Source organism: Triturus cristatus, chromosome 11 (genome assembly GCF_964204655.1).
Source record: "Triturus cristatus chromosome 11, aTriCri1.1, whole genome shotgun sequence".
Taxonomy (NCBI): Eukaryota; Metazoa; Chordata; class Amphibia; order Caudata; family Salamandridae; genus Triturus; species Triturus cristatus.
Genome location: NC_140594.1, coordinates 565,499,407 through 565,524,627, shown reverse-complemented (window position 1 = coordinate 565,524,627; position 25,221 = coordinate 565,499,407). Strand labels below are relative to the sequence as shown.

The 25,221-nt window shown below is 47.9% G+C and overlaps 1 protein-coding gene across 1 annotated transcript in view; it reads right to left on the bottom strand.

The window, feature by feature from the left end:
- Nucleotides 1–25,221, bottom strand: part of XRN1 (5'-3' exoribonuclease 1) — a 1,184,094-nt gene that overhangs the window by 632,820 nt on the left and 526,053 nt on the right. Inside the window, exons 27-28 of the mRNA XM_085633624.1 lie at nucleotides 24,236–24,371; nucleotides 11,164–11,220 (exon numbers count right to left, since the gene is read on the bottom strand). Of these exons, the coding sequence (XP_085489750.1) occupies nucleotides 11,164–11,220; nucleotides 24,236–24,371 (193 nt within the window). The remainder of the gene's footprint in view (nucleotides 1–11,163; nucleotides 11,221–24,235; nucleotides 24,372–25,221) is intronic.

The window sequence follows — 25,221 nt, the reverse complement described above, 5'->3', positions numbered from 1 at the left end:
TGAAGGAGACACAGATTCCTTTCGGCGTCGAGCCGGTGACTTCGACTTCGGAGCAGAACTCCTATCAGAATAATGATGAGAAGAATGCCTCCTCTTCTTCTTGGTTTGAAAAGCATGCCCCGAAGTCGACTTTGACGCCGACCTCGATCTTGACTTCCTTCTTTCTCTCTTTTCTTTTTTCATCTTAGCGATGAAAAGCTTCGCTTCCCTTTCTTTTAGAGCTTTGGAGCTCATCTTGCGACAGCAAGAGCAACCATCCACATCGTGGTCAGAAGAGAGACACCAAACACAGTCTTCATGTGGATCTGTAATCGACATGTGTTTGCCACATTCCCGACAGGGCTGAAACCAGACTTCTTCGACGACATCTTCTTCAAAGAGAAACAGGGAAAACCCAGAAGAAAAACAAAGTAACAGTAAAGCTACCAACAGCAATTCCCGAAATCCGTTGGCGTTGATGGCGCGGAAAAAAGGGAACTGACGTCATCACGCCGACGAGGTCTTCCTATGGAGCCGGTGATGTCAGCGGAGTCGCGAGCGGAGCCGTGTCTCTGTGACGTCGTCTTCGACCCCATCGGCGTGGACTGCTACAAACGTTTACGAATGTTGCTGGCGCAGGGGATATTCACAAGGTGAGGAATCTACTGGCTGATGTATCAATCAGAAACCCACGGCCTGAGTGGCCCAACACCCCAGCGAGGTCCCCCGGCGATCCTGACCAGAGTGCCAGTGTTGGATGACCTCTACCGACCTTCTCCTAATAACCGTTTATTTACCTGCAGACCTAACACTTTGTTTTACCCCATGAGACTGAATGGTGAATTTTCTCTGAAAATCCTTTTAAGTGTTGAACTGTCTTGTACTGCAACAAAAAAGTAATTTAGTACCTTTACCGGAGTAAACCTATTTACCAATGTCCTGTGTTACTCAAACTGTGTTAGGAGTGTGTTTCATGCTAAACTAGGAAAGTAATCTAAAAGTAGTTTACCAGTAATATAAAGTGCTTTTGAACTGTTTTTCTCAACTGCAAAAGTAATCTGAATGTTCCTACACATTCAGTGTTCACTGTATTTCACAAAGCAACATTGTATGAAGAAGTTAACATACCGGCTACTGAGTCTATCTTGGTTCTAGAAATAAAATAACAAAATAATTTTTTATACTAACAATTGGTCTGGATTCAGTCTACGAGTATGTGACATCAAGCCTGACTGCTCAACCACTCTACCACAAAAGCGAGTAAGTTATTATCTTCTTTAACCTCTGCTATACCTCTGGGGATCCACTGGACTCGCTGCACACTATACCTTACTTTGGTATAGTATATACAGAGCCAGATTCCTACATAAGGTGTTAGCAAAGGTAACTTGTTCATCTGATAAAGTCTTCTAGCTACAATAGGGTACTTGAACAGGGAAAGCTGATCTGACAACTGCAGAAATACAGAGATGGCAGAAAGATAGCCTTTCAATGTGCCAAAAGCAGAGCCCTGCTGGGCTAACATTCGAATGAACAATAGAACATGGAAAAGAGGTGCATAAAGAGGGACACCTTGTCTGTTTGTACACCATGCTACAAACTTGCTCCAATTGCAGGAATATACCATTTTGGTGGAGTGAGGCCTACCTGCTAAGATAACATTGCAGACTTTGGGCAGAAGGTTGAAAGCTGTCAACTGTCACACTCAGTCTCCATGCATGAAGATGTAGTGTTTTCAGGTTCGGTTGCAGAGCCCTACCCTGCTGCTGTGACAGAAGATCCTCTAGAAGTAGAGTAGAAGGGAGTAGAATGCACTCTTTTAGACGCTGCTGAAGGAAGTGTTTTGAATTTGTTTTTAATTGGGAATTGTACTTTACGTGTGGGGGGCTCTTGAACTTGGATTTTTGGACTCTTAATTTTACCTGATCAGTGGCACAAAGTCTTCTGTTGTTAGGACGGCTCTCCAGTCCACCGCAATCGGCTTTCCGATTGATTGATGTGGAGAGAGTCCACCCTCTAGCTTGATTCTCGCCGCGTAGGGTACCAGATGAGCGGTTAGCGCTCTAGTGGTCGGCCTGCCCGGATATAAATCTCAGGCATTTCCGGCGGGCGCATTGAAGGCGCGCTTAAGGCAAGCCCGTCTGCGCCCGTCCGCGGCCAGCCGCTGCCGGCTGCCAGGAAATGCCCCTCGCTCTCCCACAGACTCCCTCGATGCCTAGGCTGATTTACTCATGTTAGGTTGGTGGAACTCAGGTCCTCGGCACTTTGTGCAGAAGGATCAACCACCTTTCAATTAGGGAGTACCGCCCTAGCTGGGCGGTGTAGAGGCTGTGGTTGGGCCTGCAAAGAACGTACACACCCATCCCCTAATACACCCTTACACTTTCCCCTCAAACCCCTGCGGACCATACACACAATGGGGACCAAAAGGGGCCCAGAAGGAGGGCCAGGAGTGCCCTTTAAGGGGCTTTACTTAAATGTTAGATCCATTCCTAAACTAGGCTGAAATCTGGGATCTATTGGATGAATCTAGACCCGACATAGGTCTCTTTACTGAGACTTGGTTAAACGATGAAGCAACCCCTGCATTGGCAATAGCATTTCCAGCAGAATACTCTGTGGTCCGGCTGGACAGACGGGGCAAGCGGGGCGGAGGGCTGGCCATTGCATCGCGCCCTCCGTATCATGTCAAGACTCTAGATACCATCTCTTCTCCCAATTTAGAGCTGCTGATATTTAGGGTTCTGCGGGCCCAAGTCACCGAATGGACGGGTGCCCTAGTGTACCACCCCCCTGGAGGCAATAAGAGAGCATTCTGCTCTACCCTGCTGGAAAGGCTCGCCCCATATACGTTTCAAACCGATGGGTTTTTGAGTGGTGGGGGACTTCAACTATCATCTGGAGTCGCCGTCCAGCAGTGAATCTGCCTGTTTGAAAACGGCAATGGAGGCTCTTGACCTCTTCTCTAGAGTCACTGGGGCCACCCATGTGGCGGGTCATTCGCTGGACACCATTTTTACTAACATCAAGGAGGTGGTGGTAGAACCCCCGCAGAGTATGGGCTGGACTGATCATTTAGCTCTTAGCTTTTCGTGGGTGCCTTTAAAATCGTTTAACCCCCATGCCGTCATAAGGAGCTCTGTAGACCCTGGAAAAAGTTGACACCGGACACCTTTAGCAGGGCCTTCGTCTCTCCCACATTTAAGGAGGATGACGATGTTGATATGGCTTTGGATCGATTCGAAGTAGCCATAACCAACGCCCTAGATTCCATAGCTCCTTTTAAGAGGGTTAAGATCCAGGCAAGGGCCGCCCCCTGGTACTCAGACAGCCTCAGAAGCGAGAAAGCCACCTGTAGGGCCAAGGAGAGAAGATGGAAGCGGTCTAAGTTGGAGCAGGATGAACTGCTCCATCGAACCGCACACAGAGCATATCTGAACAGTTGTAATTCCGCTAGGAGACTGTATCTGGGTGCCCGCATTATGAAGGCTAAAAACTCATCTCAGGAACTCTGTCATCGTAAGGGAGTTCACTAAACCCAGAGCAAACAACCCACTCCCACCGCCCACACAGGAATTATGTGAGGACTTAGGCAGCCACTTCATCAACAAAATTGACAGGATCTATAGTACCTTTGATTCTGAAGAGGGCGCTCATGGTAAACCCTCAATTTCGGAGAATCAGAGTCAGTCAACTTTAGAATTTATCCCTAATGTCACAAGGGAAGAAGCGAGCTCTCCATTAGCTCGAGCAAAATCTGGCTCCCCATTAGATCTAATACCTCCCGCTGTTGTCAGCACTATCCCCAGTCCTTGCCGAGTGTCTTACAATTGTCTAACATCTCGCTTGCAACCTCCACTGTTCCGCGCAAGTGGAAAGATGCGCGCATAAACCCCTTCTGAATAAGGTGCTAGCGGCGACCTTCAGAATTTTAGACCAATCTCTCTTTTGCCGTGCTGTGCAAAAATCATGAAGGCCTTAGTTAATCAACATCTCTACCATTACCTGGAACAGAACAACATACTGGATGCCTCCCAGTCGGGCTTCCGTGCCTCACACAGCACCAAGGCGGCACTGTTGGAGCTAACAGACACCATAAGGATGTCCTTGGATGGGGATGTCCCTGTGATATTGGTGTGGTTGGATCTGTCGGCCGCCTTCGACACCATCTCCCATCGGATCCTTCTGGACCGGTTGCGAGAGATTGTTATTGGAGGCAGGGTATTTAAATGGTTCCAGAACTTTTTGGTGGACAGAACCCAATGTGTTCAGCTTGGGTAATTTAGTTCCCAGACTACTAGCATTGATAAAGGGGTCCCCCAGGGCTCAGTTTTGAGCCCTACTCTGTTTAACATATATGTGGCCCCCCTGGCCTCAATTATCCGCGAGTGTGGGTTTGAAACCATATCTTATGCGGATGATACCCAGGTGATAGTCTCTATTGAGGAAAATCCTGTGGTAACTAGACTTAAATTCCGCCATTGTATGATCAGCATAGCGAAGTGGATGAGGAAGAATTTTCTTCAGCTTAGCTCCTCAAAGACCGAAATCGTCCTATATGGCAAGGCGAAGGAGATGTGGACCCCTGAGCGGTGGCCATCTGAACTAGGAGATGCACCTTCCCTCAGAGGCTGGGCGAAGAATCTGGGCATAAAAATTGACAATAACTTAGCAATGGATGAGCAGGTAAAATCAGTGGCTGGTGCCTGCTTTGGAACCATGCAAATGCTCAGGAGAATCTTTCCATAGATTCCGTTTACGGCCAGACAGACCCTTATCCAGTCACTTCTGATTGTTCTTAACAAGCCTGCTCGGACCCCCTCGCTACCCCTCCTGCACCAACTACACTGACTTCCTATCAAAAAGAGGTCCCTCTTCAAACTGCTATGTTTAGTCTGTAAGTCCCTCCACGGGCTGGGTCCAGCCTATTTGACAAAGAAGCTCAAACGTTACCATCCTACACGACTGCTGAGATCCAGCAGTCGAAATTTGCTCTGTGTCCGCGGAGTTAGGAAGGTTAGGATGGGCGGCCGGGCCTTCGCGTATCTGGCTTCCACCCATTGGAACTTCTTGCCAGACGAGATCCGTGCTTGTACTAATCTCTGCTGTTTAAAAAAGCTACTCAAGACCTGGCTATTCGGAGCATTTCCTCCACCTCTTGGTGTTCTTCTCTCATGCGCCGAGAGATCCCCCTGGGGATGATTTGTTGCGCAATACAAATGAGTAAATAATAAATAATAATAATAGAAGAGGCAGCCTGATCGGAGGACTGATGCTCATTCTCAAGTAAGTAAAGATATTATAAAGCGTGCAATTGCAGAGGCGTCTTGGCACTAGCGTTCTATAAGAGAGCCCAGAAAATTCTACTTAGTGAGACCGGAGAGAAGCCAAGTTTTTAGCAACTTCCTGAAGTGTGCCCGATTGGATTGCAATCTCAAAAAGTGAGGCAACAGCTCGGGATATCAGACTCTCCATGACCAATCCAGAGCCACAAGAATTACTTGAGCCCGGTTGTTCCTGATCTCCTTAAGAACTCTGGGCAGGAAAGGTATTGGCGGAAAGGTGTACAGAAGGTCTGACCTCCGCTCGAGACAAAAAGCATCTCCGAGTGATAGAAGCCTTGGAAACACCAGCACACACAACTGCTGACAAAGCATTTGATAGAAGTAAACAGATCTAATCAAGACTCTCACCTTTCTTTGAGGAGTCCTTGTGCCACCGTCAGATGGAGATGCTATTCCGGATTCGCTAGGCATTGACAACTGTTTGTCTACCCTGTCATTCAGAGAACTCGCCAGGTGTTGAACTTCCAGGAATTTGACCTGACGTTCCAGGCAGACTCTGCTGCGACAGAAGATCCTCCTGAAAAAAAACCCTGATCGGAGGATCGATGTTCATTCGAAGAGCTCTGGATACCAGACTCTCCTTGCCCAGTTCAAAGCCACAAAGATGGCTTGAGCCCGGTAGTTCCTGATCTTCTTGACAACTTTGGGCGGAAAGTGGTACAGGAGGCTTGAGCTCCACTTGTGCCGAAAGGCATCGCCGAGCGATAGTGGCCTTGCAAACTCCATTGCGCAAAAATGCTGACATTGCGTGTTCTCTTTGGAGGCAAACAGATCTAACCAAGGCCCTCTCCACTGCTGAGAGAGACCTTGCTCCGCCTCCATCTGGAGATGTCATTCGTGATCTGCTAGGCATCGACGGCTGAGATTGTCCGTCCTAGCATTCAGAGAACCTGGCAGGTGTTGAACCACCAGGGAAATGCCATGACGTTGCAGGCATGTCCAGAGAAGCAGGGCCTCTTGACAGAGGGTCCACGACCCCACCTTGCTTGTTGCAGTACCACATGGCGGTGGTGTTGTCAGTGCACACCAGCAATAACTTTCAAATTGACAAAGGGAAGAAATGCTTTCAATGCTAACCAGATCGCCCGATGCTCCAACAAGTTGATGTGAAACCATGACTCCGCCAGAGACTAGTGTCCCCTGATTTCCACCTCTCCTAGATGGCCGCCCCATCGCAGGAGTGACGCTTCTGTCACTACTGTGAGATCTGGTGGGGGAAGGGAGAGGGGTCTGCCTCTGACCCAATCAAGTTCGACAATGACCGATGCAGGTCTATTGCAGTTCCCTCTGAGACCTGGACCACAGAGAGATTCTCCTGATGCTGCACCCACTGGAACCTCAAGTCCCACTGCAGAGCCCACATATGCCATCTGGCATGATTTACCAACAGGATGAAGGAAGCCATGAGTCCCAGCAAATTCAGACTCATTCTCACTCGAATCCAGGATAGAGGCTGAAACATCGGTATCATAGCCCAAAACTGCACTGTGTCCAGAACAGCTCTGATGAAAGGGAGCGTCTGAGAAGGAGCCAGGTGTGACTTTGGCATGTTTATAGTGAACCCCAGTGAATCCAGGAGGTCCGCCCTAGTCTGGAAGTGGGACAGCCTGGGGCAAAGCCAGCTTCAGCCGTCGAGATAGGGGAAGATTGACACCCCTAAACTGCACAGATGAGCTGCAACCACCGCCATCACCTTGGTGAACACACGAGCAACGCTGGTAAGGCCAAATGGACGCACAGTGAACTAAAAGTGCTCATGGCTTACCTTGAACAGCAGGTAATGCCTGTGAAGGGGGCAGGATGGGGATGTAAAAATACGCATCCTGCAAGTCCAACGCCACCAACCAGTCTCCTTGGTCTATGGCAGACAAGACCTGAGCCAATGTGAGCATCTTGAATTTCTCCTTTTTGAGGAAGAGATTGACCGTCTGAAGGTCCAAAATGTTCCGTAACCCATTGTTCTTATTCAGAATCAGAAAGTAGTGGTGTAGAAACCACTGTTTACTAATGAAATCGGAACTCTTTCTTTAGCTCTCTTGGCTAGGAGAGCTGTAACTTCCTCCTGGAGTAATGCTAGATGATCCTCCGCTAGCCGTGCCCAATTTGGCAGTAAAGGAGGAGGGAAAGAAAGAAAAGGTAGAGAAAAGCCTTCATGAATTGTCCGACGTTTTGAACCTCCAGCGGAGGAGACTGTGTTGAATTCTCCCTCCGACTGGTGTAACATGGTCTTGAAGAACCAAACTAGGAATACTTGGAGGCTGCAGCTGAGAAGGGCTGGGGTGGTAGACAACTTTTGGCTACAATTCCGAGGGCAGAATGAACCTGGAAAACAACCAAGTTGTGCCCACTTCCTCTCACAACTTGGGAAGTCTGCGCAGAATGGTGGCTGGGGAAAGGGGCAAATGCTAGACTCGTCATGAGGTGTGACCGAGAGGCTCAATGATCTGGCCGAAGCAGGAGATTCCTTGAAGCGCTCCAAAAGCTTTCTCACCAAAAAGACGAGTCTTGCCAAAGGGCATGTCCATAAGATTAGCCTGGACATCACCCAAGACACGGGATGTTCTCAGCAAGGCGTGATGCCGTAAGGCCACCATCGACAAAACGGCTCATCCCAGCGAGTCGGTAGTGTCTAAGCCACACCTAATGGTGAATTTTGCTGCATCTCTCCCATCCTTCGCTGCCTGGGAGAGCACAGCCTGGGCCTCCTCCGGGACCTACGGCAGCACTTGTGCAACTGTTTCCCAAAGGGTGTGCGAGAAATTACCCAATAATCATGCAGAATTCAATGACCGCAATACCAGGCTGGTAGAACAAAACATCTTCAAGTGCGTCCAGCCTCTTGGATTCCCTATCTGGAGGAGCAGAAGGGAATGCGGCATGGGACATCAAAACCTGAACCATCAAGCTCTCAGGGGTGGGGTGTTGACTGAGGAACCGTGGATCGCCCGGTGCAGGGCGATGGCGGTGTCCAATTGTCCGGTTCGCATGAGCCCCTGTGCTAGGCTTGGATCACATGCCTAGAAGGACATATGTTAGTGCTTTATTAAAGGTCAATTGGGGTTCAGATGTGAAAGCCCCAGGCTGAAGCATCTCGGTCAGAAGATTAGTCCTGACCTGCACAGGCGACAGCTCCAGGCCAAGGCCTCTGCTAACCTCCTCATCACCATGGCATAAGATGTCCCCTCCTCTGTAGCCACACTAGGTGGAGAGCATTCCAGTATCTAGGGATGTGTCCAGACCACTGGCTTCCCCAAGATCCTCATACCAGTCCAACTATTCCACTGGAACATCTAGCTGTTGTTCTAAAAGGTCTATAGACCCCTCCCAATCCTCATCCATGCCAGAAACGTTGTCAAACTGCACAGGCAATGATGTAGAACCTCTGGGCTCTGCCAGTGTCAACTTTGAGCGGCGTCGATCTGACTCAGAGTCCGTGGGTATCAGGATGGGGTAAGCGCTGAAGCATCAGCTTTGGGTCCTACGCCGGGGAAGGTTGCTTTGGCACGACCAGCACCGACCCGGAATCGGATCCATGAATCCTCACCTGCGCCGTGGCCGGAGCCAATTTCGTAGCACTTGGTGGGGCCTCTTCCAACCACACAGGGCCAGCTTCAATACGTGGTGCACTGGCTCATACAATTCCTAATCTGTGTGGGGGTCGCTCCGGCTCCTGGAACGGGCGGCAGGGGGGGGGGGGGGTAGCCGCAGAGGTGAACCTGGCTGCTGCTCCACAGAACCGTACCTATATAGGTGACCGCAACGTCATAACCGACGCTAATGACTCACGCAGGGCCACCCAACGCCACGCAGGGGTGCTGCTCACATAAAGGTTTCCGGATCCAGTCTTACGCCTGGGGAAATTCAAACGTGAGGAATCTGCAGCTAGAATTCTCCATCAGATTGGTCTATCCCTTGAAAACCTGTTACACCACTGGTATCTCAGGTCGTCTCGTAAAAACAGACAAGGACGTGACAGTAGAAACTGCAACTTTTTCCTCACCATTTGTAAAGCAAATTCCAGCACAACCAATAATGATGCACAAAGTGAGTCCAGGCGAAGAACACATCGGCTAAAAATCTCATCCATCTACTGGTGTAAACATCAATTACAACGCTTCTAATAAACAATGAAAAGGCAATGTGTGCAAAATAACAATGGACCCGGATGCGGCACCCGAGTAATTACCAGTGAATAAGATTAATTCATGCATTTCGTCCATCACTTTTTTGTGTACTTCAGTGTGACGCCCTAAGTGGGACTGATGAGCTATAATAAGGGCGAAACCGGTCCTGGGGTATTTGTGTTCCGGTTCATGTTGGACCTGGTCCGACAGCTCGGGCTAGACTATTCTGTTTTGAGCAGGGTCAAAACTAATTTGCATATATCTGGATCCAAACCGAGGTGGCATTGTGTGCAAAATGCCAATGGCTGAGATTAATGCAAGCTCACCATCCATCACTTTTTGTATACTTAATTACCACTTCTTAATGGTTGGTCTTTTCTTGAGGTTTACACGGAGTTTGGCTTATGTAATATGCACGGCAGTGATATTTCCGATTGGAACATGGGGATCAGTATCATATCTGAGCATCTTAACTAGTGAAAGTTGATGGGAAGTTGTAGAGGTGGTAGTTATGGATGGGTGTCTAGACTCTTGTGTGACTGCTTCTGATGATGAACAGCCAATTCTAACAAAGTTTAGTTGGTGTCCTCGAATGTCAGGGGGTTGACGGACTCCTTGAAGAGAATAAGGGTGGGCATGGAAAAAAGATAACTAATGTCAGGGAACTGGGGTGGGTGTATATGACTCCAGTGACATCACCATGGTGTCTTTTCTAAAGCTGCGATGGAGCCAGCACTCCATATTGGTGCAGAAGAGTTATGTCATACATTTCTGGATCCAGTCTGGCAACTGGGATAATCAAAAGGTGAAGTATCGACAGGCAGACATATCCATCATAAAGTTTGAATTGCATTTTTACAGGGAACACATCTAAAGCAAGAGAACAGCATTAAAGTAACAACAAATTGAGGGGTCAATGTCATCATTCTTCCTACATAATAAAATCAAGGGGGTTGGTATTTGATTGGTCTACCATCAAAAATTGTTATGGAGTGAATAAGTTACATATTGAATATTGGCATATTAAAAAGCTGCCCCACTGTATGGAGCGCTGAGGTTCTCAAGGTAAAACTATTGGTCTCCCATTGAATGTTCTCTGATATGTTACAATCTCAATGCAGAACAGACAGGAAATTATGGGGTGCCAAAGCAGTGAAGTAAAACCTTTAATGGGATCATTTACTCACACCACACACAGTTAGCCACTTATGGAGTAGATGGAATTGCAGAAACCAAAGAAACAAAACAAGAAAAATCATAAGGCACTAGAAAAGCTGGAAAAATAGAAATTACACAAGTTTAATCTCTTAAACGTTAATAGAAACAACGACTCCTGGCCATGAATCATAGCAAGCAACATAATCCTATGAGATTATAAAGCAAGAGCAGGGTTTGGAATAGTTAAACTGTATAAAATGCCCACTTTTGTTGAAAGTAACTATTTAAAATAAAGTTATTATTCCTTTTACTGGACCAATGCAATGATTATACAGTTGTTACAAACATACTAAAGCTAGGGTGTGAAAAGGACTCACTCCCAGATCAACAAACGCAAAATAATGCACAAAAGGAGCCAAACTTTTGTGCACTTAATTTTGTTATTTTCTCAAAAGAACATGTACTGCACCACATTTTGTAATACAGGCACATTTTTAAATACATTTGTGTTTTGACTGTTAAATTTTTAAAAAAAAGGTCACACTGGTCACACTTACCCTGAAAAGTAAATGTGGCTTCACAGTCACTCTCACTTTTTGTTTACTTTTTCGTTGCTATGGAGGAATAAATTAAAGCATACTAATTAATCAACAGGTTAATATTTAAAATTACAATATATTAATTTTAAGGGCTGTGTCAAGAGTCTTATACAGTACATATTTCTGACATCCCTGAAATGTTGCAGAATGTGAGATGGACCTTCTTGCTAACACTCAGAACAAGAGGATTTAGGTGAGATTTCCAACTCAGGAACGTAAGAACTGCTCCACCCTTAAAGTACGAGTTACTTACCTTCGGTAACGATGTATCTGGTAGAGACGATTCTAGCTGCAGATTCCTTCACGTAGAATTATCCCCAGGCGTGAGACTGGATCCGGAAACTTTTTTGCCACAGCATCCCTGCGCGCCGGGGGCGGGGCGACATCACGTGACTCCGCCCAGGCGTCATCCGCTAACGTGACGTCAGCGAGGTCACATAAGACCTACGGCAGTTTTCTTCGGAGAACTTTTTCACACCACAACGCGGAACCACCAGATAAAAAACTGTGGAAGCATGGGAACAGTGTGCGAAGAGCAGAAAAATTGGAAAGAAACTGTGACTAACACCACCACCAGAGTAGTGCCAACACCGCAGAACCCAAGGGCAGGGAAAGAAGAAAGAGCAGAAACCTGCGCAGTCACCCTGCCAGCACATAGCCAACCTCCCATCCCTGTGCCCCGGAGGCAAAGAACATGCGTAAAAGTCATGGCACACATAGTAAACCCACCCCCCCATCCTGAGCAAGGAATGCGACCAGTCCCAAGACAGACAGGGACAACAAACCTCCAAGTCACCCCAACCTAGAGGGCAACCACCCACAAGGGACAAGGGCAAGACAAGGCCAGATGACCCTTAATCAGAGGATAGCACTGGAAGGAAGGGAGGGGAGGGAGGACAGGCATAGAAAGCAATCCCCCCCGAACCTGGAGTAGCCAGAGCAGCAGGGCATCGGAGCACCGGAACCCCATCCTCCTAAGGACCAAAGGAGGAATGAACCGCCCCCAGACGGAGCCACCCGTCAAGAACAAGGAAGGCAATCACAGGAGAGACAGCCCCCCACCGGGAGGCGAGTACCGAAGACCAACCCAAGGGTCCTCGCAGAATAGGGGAGGAAGGGCGGGCCGTGAAGGAATCTACGACTAGAATCATCTCTACCAGATACATCGTTACCGAAGGTAAGTAACTCGAACATCTGATAGAGACTACTAGCCGCAGATTCCTTCACGTAGAATAGATACCCTAGCAATACCCCCTGGGAAGGAGGGTCTGCGAAAGGACCCCACCAGCCAATGCAGAACAGAGGGCCCCACAGGGAACCAGATCTGTGGACCAGGTAGAACCTCGCCCCCGCTAGGCCAAGGGAACCCCCACAAGCAGAACCCCACCGACCCCAAGGGGATTTAGGAGGGAAAGAAGGCTGAAGAGGCTCGTACACTCACAGCAGAGGAACCAAGGGCAAGGACGGAGAGGCTGAAGCACGCCACTCCCCTACAATGCAACATAGCTTCCGCCCAATGCCAAGACAGGAAAAGCGGAAGAAGAAGCCTAGAGGGCCTAAGGAAACGAGGGAAAAGAAGGCGAAGCCACTCCAGATGGAGAGCAGCCTGCCAGCCAGAACAGCGCCGGCAGTCAAAGCCGCCAGAAGCAAGAAGAACAGCTCGAGGCCCCAGGAAGGCCTCGTAGGCGACGCCTGGCACGGGAGAACACAGGATCATTCCAGCCCTCAGGACAGGAGATGGGAGAGGAGGAGATGCCGGGCACACCACTACGAGTGGCCACGCACAGGACATCAGGAAGCAAAAGCAACCTACCTAAACGCCATGGAGAACAGGAACCCAAAGGCGACCAGAACCATCTAGCAGAGCGCAAGCTGTATGACAGCTACCACTACTCCACATAGGGTACATTAAGTCCCAAGATACGGGCACCCTCTTTGGAAGAACGTCCGCAGCAGAGGAAAAACAAAAGAGCCACGGGGAAAAAAACACCCCCGCTGAAGGCGTGATAAGCAGCCCAAGCAAAGCAGAAGGCCCAATCTCAGGGCCAATTCCGCGCAACAACTCCTGCAGAACCCACACACAACACACACAAGGGCCGTCCAGCAGCCAACAATGCCAAAGTCCCAAGAAAGAACGTAAACGGCCAGAAAACACACTCCACAGCCAGAACAACCAGCCTAAGAAGGCCCAGAATCAACCCAACTCAGGAGTCACTGAGGAGGGGACGGATGAGGAGGAGGAGGATAAGGCGGAGGAGGAGGACGGAGCCCCGAAAGAGCCTTTGCATGGCGAAGTCGGCCGGGGCATGGAACAACAGGCAGCCATCAAACAGAAGGTCGATGAGTCGCTCCCGAATATTCTCAGGGAATACTCCGTTCCGAAGCCAAGCATGGCGACGGAGAGCGACTGAGGAAGCCATGGCCCGGCCCGGCCCAGCACCTCAGACGCGAGAGCGGAGCGGAGAATAAACGCCGCAAGATCCTGGCCATCCAATGCATGATGCCGTAAGTCCACCTGACGAGACTCCTGGGATGCTGCAGATCCCAGAGGCTCAGCCGAGTCCCAAAAACAGGAGGTGGCCCTAGCCAGCACACACAAGGTGTTAAGGGCCCGCAGGGCCGCGCTGTTCGAGGCGAACATGTTGCGCCCCCAAGAGTCCAGGCAGCGGGCCTCTCGGGACGGCGGAGTCAACAGTGGCAGGAGGGAGGGAAAAGCAGTCCGCAAAAGGGGGCTGGCGGCTGAGGGGTGAAGGGAAAGACACGCCGGGTGACGCAGCGGGCGGTACTGAATACCTACTAAAAAGGAAGAAAGATAAATTAAAAAAAGATGTTAGGTATGCTAGCCAAGAAAAAACCTACCCATATCTGGCAGACAATTTTTACCAACAGGAACCTATACAGGAGGACCAGTATCAGCCTACATTTAATAGATACCCCAAAAAGGTCATTACCTTTTCTGATACATCAGATTCTGAAGGGAAGGGTACAACCAGTATCAATCACGTAATTCAGGACGTGACATGCCAGGCAATAATAGAGGAGATCGCTCAACTTTTTTAGCCAGACGAGGAACACAGAAAACCAGATGGCGACTGAGATATCAACCACGATATCGAGGCAATTATCAACAACCTCAGAATTACCAGCAAGGACAGAACGTTTACCAAGACGATCTCCAGTTCCTGGTGACGAGACATGCTCAATATTGGCGCGAGTAAGCCAAATACTCATCTTTAATTTGAGCAATCAGACAGACTGCCATACTGAAACCCTTTTAACAAAAGGTCTCTCCTTTGTTCCACATACTAAAGCAAATAGATTCGAAATCTATTTAGATCTATTATCAACAGTCAACAGACATTGAATAGATCACGTCTCTCACCCCCTTCTACATTTCTTCCCACCCTTGAACAAGTGGGCCCCGAAATTACTATTTTTGAACATGTGGTATTTAACAAGCTTCCGGCTGCTTTGAAATATATTCCTATGCCATCATATAATTTATCTCAGGATGAACACAAAGCCCTACACAATTTGATCCACAACAAAGGAATCACAGTTAAAGGCTGTGATAAGGGCGGGGGCATCGTCCTTATGAATACTAATCAATATGTTGCAAACATGGAACAAATGCTCTCCAATACAGAACATTACATTCCTGACGTACTGGACCCCACAAAAAGTCTCCAAATTAATTTTGGAGACAAGTAAAGCCCTAGATGAGAACCTAATCTGTGAAAAAGAATGACAATATCTCAATGTCATGAAGCCCAGAATGGCATCAATATATGGGGTTCCCAAAATTCATAAACATACCACCAATCCTCCCTACAGACCTATAGTGACCACTATTGGGTCCGTGACTGAAACCCTCTCTAAGTATGTAGATGCAATTTTGTGGCCTCATATCCCTAAGATACAATCATACGTGCGGGACACTGGAGATGTCATCAACAAAATAGAACATCTTGCATTTAACGATACAACACAAATTCTGGTCACAATGGACATAGAAGCCTTATATAGCAACATCCTACAGATGGGGGCTCTAGAATCTGTACTATGGTTCATTGAGTCTTTCAATATAGATTGCTCTAAGACTTTCATTATGTCCTGCTTAACCATTGTTCTACAGGAAAACACTTTTGAATTCAATGGGTCACTCTTTCAGCAAACTAAAGGAGTTAGTATGGGGGCATCTTGTGCCCCCACTGTAGCAAACATCTTCATGGCACAAGAGAGATCTAAGGTAGTAATGCATATGAGAGCGCACATCAAAGAAGGTTAGTATTTTCGAGTTGGGTATACAGTAATAATTGTCAGAACAAAAAAATAGGTCACATAGCAAGATCAATTAGTGGTGCCACTCGGGATAAAAGAGCACCCTACTACCTAGGTGCTGAAGTGCATGGGTCATGCAAGCAATCCCCGTGCTAGGCAATATTTAAACAACGATATCCCGGCACTCCAAAGTTACAGTTGCAATTTGTGTGGTTATTAACCACAGAAGCGTAGAACAGAATATTAGCAATGAAACCGGCTGCAGAACAGATTAGGTCCTCACAGTAATATGTAGAAAAAGGATAATTTAATTACGAATGTTTACAAAGATAGGAAGGAATCGCAGTCATGAGTACACTTCAGAAATCCCTAATACAATAGGTAACATTCAATAATTCATGAAAAGAGACCATGTGGTCTCCAAATCTTAGTTCCAGATGGATAACAGCCGACACGTGTTTCGTCACGTATAGTGACTTCCTCAGGGCTTTTATTGTAAGTTAATAGAGACAACTCAAGTAACAGTCGTTTATTTAAACCTGTTGCCAACGATATTTCCAAAACTCCAGTCAATAGTAAGGGAGGTTCATTATAATTGTTTGTAAGTATTGTCCGTTTCCTAAGGAGTGGTTCTGATATTTGTACAACTTGTCTTGAAAGTTAAAAAATCTCCATCAATTGCATCTAATATTGAGGAAATATAGACCAAACTATGATGTGCTATGGCCAGCGTGCTTGGTTATGTTGTCTTTTCGGTTAAGTGGTCGTTGTCACATTCCTCGTATGGTTATTTAATTATTAGTTCTTAATATGGTTATTGGCTCCACCCTGCTAAGTGAGGTCAGAAAACCGGCTATGATAAGCCCGCGTAATGTGTTAGATGCAGCCGGAAAGACGCCTCCCGTGTCAGCTTCACAACGAGAGCGTTGTGAAGCTGACACGGGAGGCATCTACCACAAGTTCAGTCTAATAATTTGATAGGACTTCATAGAATATACTCTCTCAATTAAAGAAGGAAGATACACCAGATAAGTCTCTTTGTTCGTAGCGGTATTCACCTCTAGGATGGATGCTTGTAAATATCTCATTCAACACACTGCCAAGATGGCGCACACACTAGCTTTTTTATACTTAATGTTCCGGATATGGAGTAATGTCGAGTTATCTTGCAGCATATTATCTTAATTAATCGAGTCTTCATCATTTAGCTATTTGTAGGCACGTAACATCAGTACTCTTTTAAAAATGTGGAATATACAGCCCATTATTTCACTATCTTTTCTGTATTTTCCGCTCATAAAATACATGACTAAGATGGCGCTCATATTTGCCTTCCCTACCCTATGCATCGCATGCTTTCCGACGCCCTGTTCTGACATGGCACACATGCGCTGTGTTTAGGCTGTATATTTAAAACCAATCACATGCAGGCGTGTAAACGTTCCGTCATTCACGTTCCCCAATTACACGGCATCCCACCAGCACGATGTTTCCCGGTATCGGTAGCAGATAGATGGAGGCAACTCAGATCACCCTCAAACTGCCCCCAAGCCAAATAACTTCATGAGGAGCGATAAAGACTTAGCAGATTAGCGGGAATTTATATGAGGCTAAGCTGGTACATTTTCAGGTACATACATTTACCCCATTAATATAATCGATTGAGATGTATTGGGTATCTACTCACCTGTTCATATGCATCAGGCGCTTGAAATTCGTACCTTCGAATAATTGATTAACCACTGAAACATTGGGAATATTTTTACCTTTAAGTAATTTGCCCGTTGATTTACGCAAGCCACCTAAATATGTTGTTCATATTATTTGCAACATTTAGTATCAGTGCCTCACCTTAGCCTCTATCCATGATTAGGCCATTTCTATCCAGCTTAGGATCGGTTTATGTATTCTACAGTGCACCACACGCTATCCATGACAGTCTGGTTTATTTACTATTCTTTTAGGAATTCAGTTATTTGGAGAAGACTTCACACACCCTAATCTTTAAGCAACAGTTGTTTACAGGGTGAGTGTTCCCTTGTCATCATTTTTTCGTGTGCTATATGCTCGTTTTTTACTTCATAAAACTAATTGTGGCTTCTCTGGGGACTCCTAATATCTAGATTCCAGCCCTTTTGTTACTGCCCTCAGCTCTAACTAAGAACGTATGACCACATTGCTGTTCAGCCAGGTACTTTGCTAAAAATCGACATGTTGAATTTGGGAGGTGCATTTATGTCTGCTGCCTGGCTTCATTATCTTTGCTCGGTTTTCTTTAATCTTTTCCTTTTTTTCTGTATATAGAAACATTATTATTATTATTTTTTTCTGATCTCACAGTTTCTATAATCACTGTTCTTTGTGACGCTGAAATCACTGTAAATATGTATATTGTCATTTTCATGTAGATAAAATTCATAGAGTAGGACTGTACACATGTAACCTTTTTGGACATATTTTAATGTTGTTGTATAATTTTGGTTTTTTTCTTTCTTATTATTTTTCTAGGAATGATCATTACATGGCTACCTGATGACGGCACAATGCCGAAACGCACGTAGATTATTTCTAGCCAAGCAAGACATTTGTTGTTGAAATTCACTGTATATAGATGTACACTGAATGTATTAATAGGATTTTGTAGGATTAGAACATTTGACTACATGGTTCTATAAGAATTATACCAATGGACAATTAGCCATAGGAATAGAATGATATAAAACCTTTTGATTCATTGTATAAATTAATTTCACCTTTTTTTCTATTTCCACTCTATTTAAAATTGAATAATAAAAAAATTAACTTTTGAATTATATTAGTCCATGGGTGCATACATGTTCATTTATTAATTAGTCCACTCGTCATTAGGTTTCCTGTATGTTTTTCATATATAGGTTTTGTGGACCCTGATACAGGAAACGTCATTAGGGGTACCACTTCTTTACTACAAAGCGCCCCCAAGAGTCCAGCCAGCGGGCGTCTCGGGATGGCGGAGTCAACAGTGGCGGCAGGGAGGGAAAAGCAGTCCGCAAAAGGGGGCTGGCGGCTGAGGGTGAAGGGAAAGACGCCTGTTCACGGTGCAGAAGATGATGAGGCAACGGGTCCCCTGAGGCAAGACGCCTCCAAGCCCCCATCAAGGAAGAAAGGAGCGAACCTTCAAAGGGAAGTAAGACTTCCCTCCCAACAGAACCCTGGTGGAGGACCTCCAATAGATGGTCCGCCGGAAAGTGAGCCACCGGGTCACCCATGGGCAGGATGCCCACAACCGTGGACACCGTGTGAGCGAAGGCCGCACCCGCATCCCTAGGGCCCCGCGGTGGAGAAAGCAGCTCATCCATGGGCGACTGCTGCAAACTAAGGTGGCCGTCCCCGAGGCCAAGCGGGACGGGCAAGGGCCAGACCTGGAAGTCAGAAGGAGCCGAAGAATGAGGGACCTGCCGCTCTTCCGACGAACACCTCTGCCTCAGGAAGGGCAGGGAGACCCCCTTCGATGCCAGTGAGAAAGATGCCAAACGGCAACCAGTCTCCAGGGAGGACGACACCAATATACAGCCTGCCTCCGAAGAAGGAGTGTCCGAAGACGAATCCGCGGTACGTCTTCTGCGTGGAGCCGTAGAGTCCGCTGCTTGAGGCAGGACGTTGGCACCATCCGGTATCACCGGACAAGGTACCTCCAAGTCACCCCGCACAGGAGACCGGAGCGGAGACCGGAGTAGAGCTGGAGCCGCACCGACTCCGGGGCGGCGCCGGAATGACGCCGACCCGACCCCTGCCGAGGGAGCCCCCTGGATGGGGGAACGAGACGGGCCTGGCGAGTGTCACGAAGCCCTCCCGTCAGCCGCAGCCCAGAATGAGGCGAAGATTGCTCGGCAAACGATGTGGCGGCGCCAGGGACGATTTAACCTCCGACTCGCCCTCCGATGAGGCAGCAGCCTGTGGAGAGGGACGAGAGGGGCCCGGAGAGGGACGAGAGGGGCCCGGAGAGGGACGAGGGATCCTCCCTCGGCCTTGACCCGGAGCGGGACGAGGAGGGTCCACCGAGCCCTGTGGCTCCGCATGGTCCAGTTGTACCGGTGCCGTAGCGGCGTCACTTTGGCCTTAGATAGTACCACCCTGCCAAGGGATAGAGAGAGGGGCTCGGTGTAGGAAGGTGGATATCTGACTATGGTTACCCCCAACTTTTTGCCTAGTGTCTAGCTGGTTTTTCGACTTAGTTGGCCTGAGATCCTGCCATTCAGGGTCTCAGGCTGTCTGCTCTCTCTTTAAAATGGACTCCATGTACCCTAGGTACATAACCAATTGGTAAGGATCACCTTATTGGACCCTGTACAGTGTACCCTAGGTACCCAGGGCATAGGTGTACCCTAGGCCTCCCAGGGGCTGCAGCATGTATTATGCCACCCCTGGTCTGGCCTTCCAATCAGACACAACTGGCTGATCACTCAGCTGGGGCAAGGTCGTGTAATCACCCCTTGCTTAGATATAGTATGCCTATATCTACCCTTATATATAGACACATGTGTACCTATCAGTCACTCCTATGGCAGGCCTTAACAATCCTGGAGGCAGAGTGCTTGGTAACATGTGAGATGGTGCTCTAGCATGAGCTGAGCCTGTCTGCAGCTTTCGGAACCATGTCCTTATAGCTGTTCTATGATATAGCCTACCATATACTCTTAAAGTGCCTTATAATCTTAAACGGTTATGGTAACTATGGTTTGGCTTTATCAAAACATGTCGTGTAAGGTGTCTAACACTTTGGAATAATACCCCCATACCATTTCTGGTGATGAGGATATTATTCCTCCCTTCTAGAGGGAGAGACATGTTAAAATCCTACTTTGCTGTTTAACTCTAACCAAAGCCTCAGCATCACAAAATGGATGCTGCTGACACAGACACAAGTCTGACCTCCTGCAGCTGGGAGTGATCCCAGCCAGGGAGGCCTGGACAATAGGTTTCCTGCTTGGGGATGTGCTAGCACCTCCCCAGACAGCCTTTAGTGTATTGGGGCAGGGTGGGCTGAAAGGAATGAGACATGCCTGGGGCACACAAGGTGTTCCTTGCATAGTCCAGTTCAAACCGGCGCTGGGGCACTCCAGCCCCAGCTCTGGCGCGAAACTGGACAAAGGGAAGTGGGTGTAACCACCCCCTCCCAGGTCCCACCCATAAGGCGTGACCTAGCAGGTATCCCAGCCCCCCAGATTAGTATAAGAGTGGGAGTTGGGCCTCAAGAGATTAGATTATCCTGAACCTGCAAACTTGAACAGAAACTCTGGACCTTCGACATTCGACGAAAGAAGAAGACTGAAGAATCTCCCTTGTAGCCAAGGAGTGGCTACCCTGTGCAAACAGGCACCATCAAGAGACTACCCTTTGCTTTGCCCACGTTCTACGAGGAACCGACTGCAGAGCCCGACCAGAGCCTTGACTTCCAGACTTCTCCGGCCCTGATCCACATCCACAGCAAAGCTGAGATCCGTGGAGGCGACGAGCGACGTGGGACCGGCTACCTGGGAAAAGTGGCTAGTAACTTAAAGCGCAGCTTCTGAGGCACCCTCGAAGTTGTGCACCGGGGATTGAGAAGCCCCAACCCCAAGCACCATCTGCACCGAAGATCAGCCCCCCACATTCCACGAGTCCTGCGTGGGGCCCTTCTGCATTTTCCAACTTGCCGCGTCTGTCCGGTTGCTTGCCCGCTGGCTAGTGGCCTTTGTGACGACGCACCCTGAAATCTTCTGCGCTGGTTTGGCTCCTCCAGACTGGCTCCCGCTTCTCTGCAAAGAAGAAGCACCCCAGACCTTCCTGGTCTGCACCAGAAGCAAGTCCTCCGTTCTTCGTGGGTTCCGCTTGCCAAGGCTTGGTGAGTCCTAGTCCAACTTCGACGCCGCCGACAGCAAGAGCCTTCGTGGGACAGCTCGCCTCCTGGTCCTGGTCGTCCTCGACGCTTCCTGGTCCTCCTGGCTGCAGCGACAAGCTTCACCTTCACCTGCAATCTTCACGACATCGCCTGGTTCCTTCCTGGTTCCACGTGGTCACTGGCTAGTGACCTTGACTCTGTCCCTTCTGCTTGCAGGTCTCCTCTCTTCTTGATCCCAGCCTTGGGATCCACCGGACACTCTTCACTGACTGCCTGTCAGCACCTTTCTTCAGGCATCCATAGGAGTCGACGACGAAAACCGACGCATCTTCACCCCTATGCACCCGCAGCCTGTGGGCTAGGTAACTTGGGTACTCCGGTGCTCATCAGGATAGTGACTTAGTGTCTAGTTTTCCAGTCTCAACTTCCTAGCTACTCCGGAAGTGTCCTAAATCTACCGTTTTCTAAACTGTACTATTGCTAGTGACTTTTACGCATTACGCGTGAGTGTTTCCACTCTGCACACGAAATCCGTGGGCCTCCCACTTCCTAACTAACGCTAGTGTAGTGTAGCCCCAGCGATTCCCTAGGCCTAGGCCTATTCTATTTCCGTGACAGTGGTCCTTATACCACTTACTTAGTATATGGTTTGCGTGGCCCCTAGGGCCTAACTGTATTACTTACCTGTGTGACTTAATGTATGCTTAAATAAGACTGTTGTACTTACCTCTAATCTCATAAAGAGTGCTGAGGGTTTGACTAGAATAAATACACTTTATTTTATATATATATCTGTTGTGGTGTCCTTTCATTTGGTATTCAAGGGATTATATATGGTATCACAGCTGGCTTCACATGCCATTCAGAGTTTAGCCTAAGACTGCTCTTGTCCATGCTACCACTAGGATAGCTGGTCTATAAGGTTGACTTTACAACCAATCACCATAAGGGTATTTGGACTGATATAAGGTGTATACTAGAACTAGTGACATCATACATCAGGCCAACTTCTCACACTCGGGGATGCAACCAGAGCCCCGGCGACCTCCCGCGACACCACAGGGACCCACCCGCGGGAGTTTGCAGCGAGGCAGAGACGCCGTGGCCAGAAGGAGGTGCCCCAGAGGAGCCGCACCCCAACAGCACCACATCCTCCAAGCCTGGATCCGAACTATTCGGCGCCAGAGCCACCGGCGGCGCCGCGGAGGGCCCTGGGCAGGGCGAGGAATCCGCCGACGCCCCAGGAGCGGAAGGAGGAGGAGACGCCAGCGAGGCCTGCAAAGCCGCCGCGTAAGTCTCCATTTGGACTCTCGACACCACAACACCGGGAAACGGTGGATAGGACGACAGATGGGCCGCATCACCCATGGACAGTCCACGCCCCCGGAAGGCCGGAAACCAGCCCCCGGGTACAAACTGCGACAATTAACCACCGGGAAGTGACGCTCACGTGACATCGGAGAAGGGCGAGGACGACGACCACGGCCGTATCTGAAGCAGTCCACCGAAGCAGACCAAGGGGAGGACGTCGACCTGGAGAGACACGCCGAGAGAAATTTCATCTGGCGCTCCCGCCGCGACTTCAGTTTCAACTGTTGGCACGCCGCACAATCTGTGGTGCCGTGATCCCCCCCCCCAAACATCCCATACAAATGAGATGAGGGTCCGTCGCCGACATAAGACGCCCACAAAACGTGCAAGTTTAGAAGGCCGAAGGCATTCGCACACTGTTCCACCAAAAGGAAATGGAAGAAAAAGGGGCCCTAACAGGCCCGTAGCAAGGATCGGATCCGCGTTGCATGCGGAAAAGGAAAAAACTGACGTAGGCGCACCGGGGCGGGTCTTATGTGACCTCGCTGACGTCACGTACGCGGACGACGCCTGGGCGGAGTCGCGTGATGTCACCCCTCCCCCGGGGGCAGGGATGCTGTGGCACAAAGGTTTCGGATTCAGTCTCACGCCTGGGGATAATTCTACATGAAGGAATCTGCGGCTAGTAGTCTCTATCCGATCAGCCATTTAATTAAACAAAATGTCAATCATGTATCAACAGTAAAATAAATTGGCTTCACCAGTAAACTACATATAATGCGAAAGGTTATCAACCCTGTTGTAATAATAAAGCATCACAGACACTAGGCTGGGGTGAATTTTGCAAAAAGCTGAATAAACTCCAGTATTCAGTCTGTAGGTTCTATTGAAGTTACAAGCCAACGTAAGACCAAAAAGTGGCATATATGGAGTCAGACTCGCAGGACCAGCACTACCAAATATCCCTCTAGAGAGGTCCACAGTTCTCATCAGAAGTTACTATAGGAACACAACAAGAAATTCAGACTGTTTTATCCATTGGCATCTCATGAAAACACTGAATGCACAGGGCTAAATAAGCTTACATGGAATTTTCTTTTTATTGGTGATATTTAAGTACTGAACTACGTGTACAAAATAGAAGTGTCTCTTTCAATTTCAACAGGCTGTTGATGCTAGTTCAGCTGTGTATTTGTATGGGAAAGAAACAATATGCATACCAAGAATGAGTGAAGGGGAAAAGTTTTGTTGTGTTATATAGCTTTGGGAAACAGGTGTTCCTGGCAGAGGTGATTTTAGGAAACATAATACTAAGCTGGCAGGTGGGCATTCAGCTAGCAAGCTAGTGCCATAATGTCTCCGCACTATAGACCTACTGCCAAATGAGGGGACAGAAAAATTGTACTTTTCAAGAAAACGTCTTTGCAACCACTCTCCTTGCTGAGTTGCATGAACTTGATCATACAATTGACACCAATCAAAATTCAAGTGGTTTAAAACACGTCAAGCAAACGCGGATGTTAAACCAATTAACATGATATTTCCATACACTAACTCACACACACAGAAAATATATACCTTGCACTTCTCAATTTCCTCTTCAATTTTCTCAACAAGGGCAGTGTCAAGAATCTGCAAATCACAAGATGAACGTGACAGATTGCTCACAGGGTGTCCCTTCAGCCAGGCGCTGATTTCTTGAACCTTCTCAGCACTGTTCACAAAGAGACAAAAACAAAGTATTACACAACACCCTGAACAGTTGAGGTCTTTTCACTGAGCTGTTTTTTGTTCCACCTGCCTAGAAGAGTGTTCAGGGAGACCAAAATCTCATCAAAGCACTCATGGCATCATAAAACTGACACACAGGAATGACCACCAGAAGGTAGCACACTATCTTCATTTAATCATTAAAGGTGGCCCTGCACCTGAGTCATGACACAAACAGAAACTTGATTGGCAGAACATCCATGTTTTGCAATTCTAGGATATAAGCATTGGCACATATGGTATTTTGTAGACTATGAGAACACTGTCTACTACCCCTTGCACTTCCATTTCTAAGGACCACAACTCCATCAAAAAACAGTCATCAGGATAATAATCCCCCTTAAATAGGACTGGATGCTTAGCATAATCAGCAACTAGTTGTATTGCTCAATACAAATTAGTTACTGTGAGTGCAATGCTTTATGTTTTGGCCAGCAGGTCAGCTCACTATTCTGTACTAATAAAACGGTCAGTTTAGTGTATCTTTTAGGACATTAACACCTGTCCACTTTGCTCTTCATTATTGTAAGAAAGAGGAGTTAACAGTGAGGGTTGAGAAGTTTAAGGTGAGGGAAGAAGGGTAGAGAATGTGGTAAGAAGAGTGAGTGAGGAGTGTAAGAAAGTGGCTCTGTATATACTGTTCCCAAATAGGTACAGTGCGCACACAGTCCACAATCCCTAGAGGTTTGGCAGAGGCTAAAGTTAGATATAACCTTACACTCTAAAGTGGTAGCTTGGTCGAGCAGTAAGGCAGTATCAGAGGACAGTGTAAAGCATTTGTTGCACACACTCAG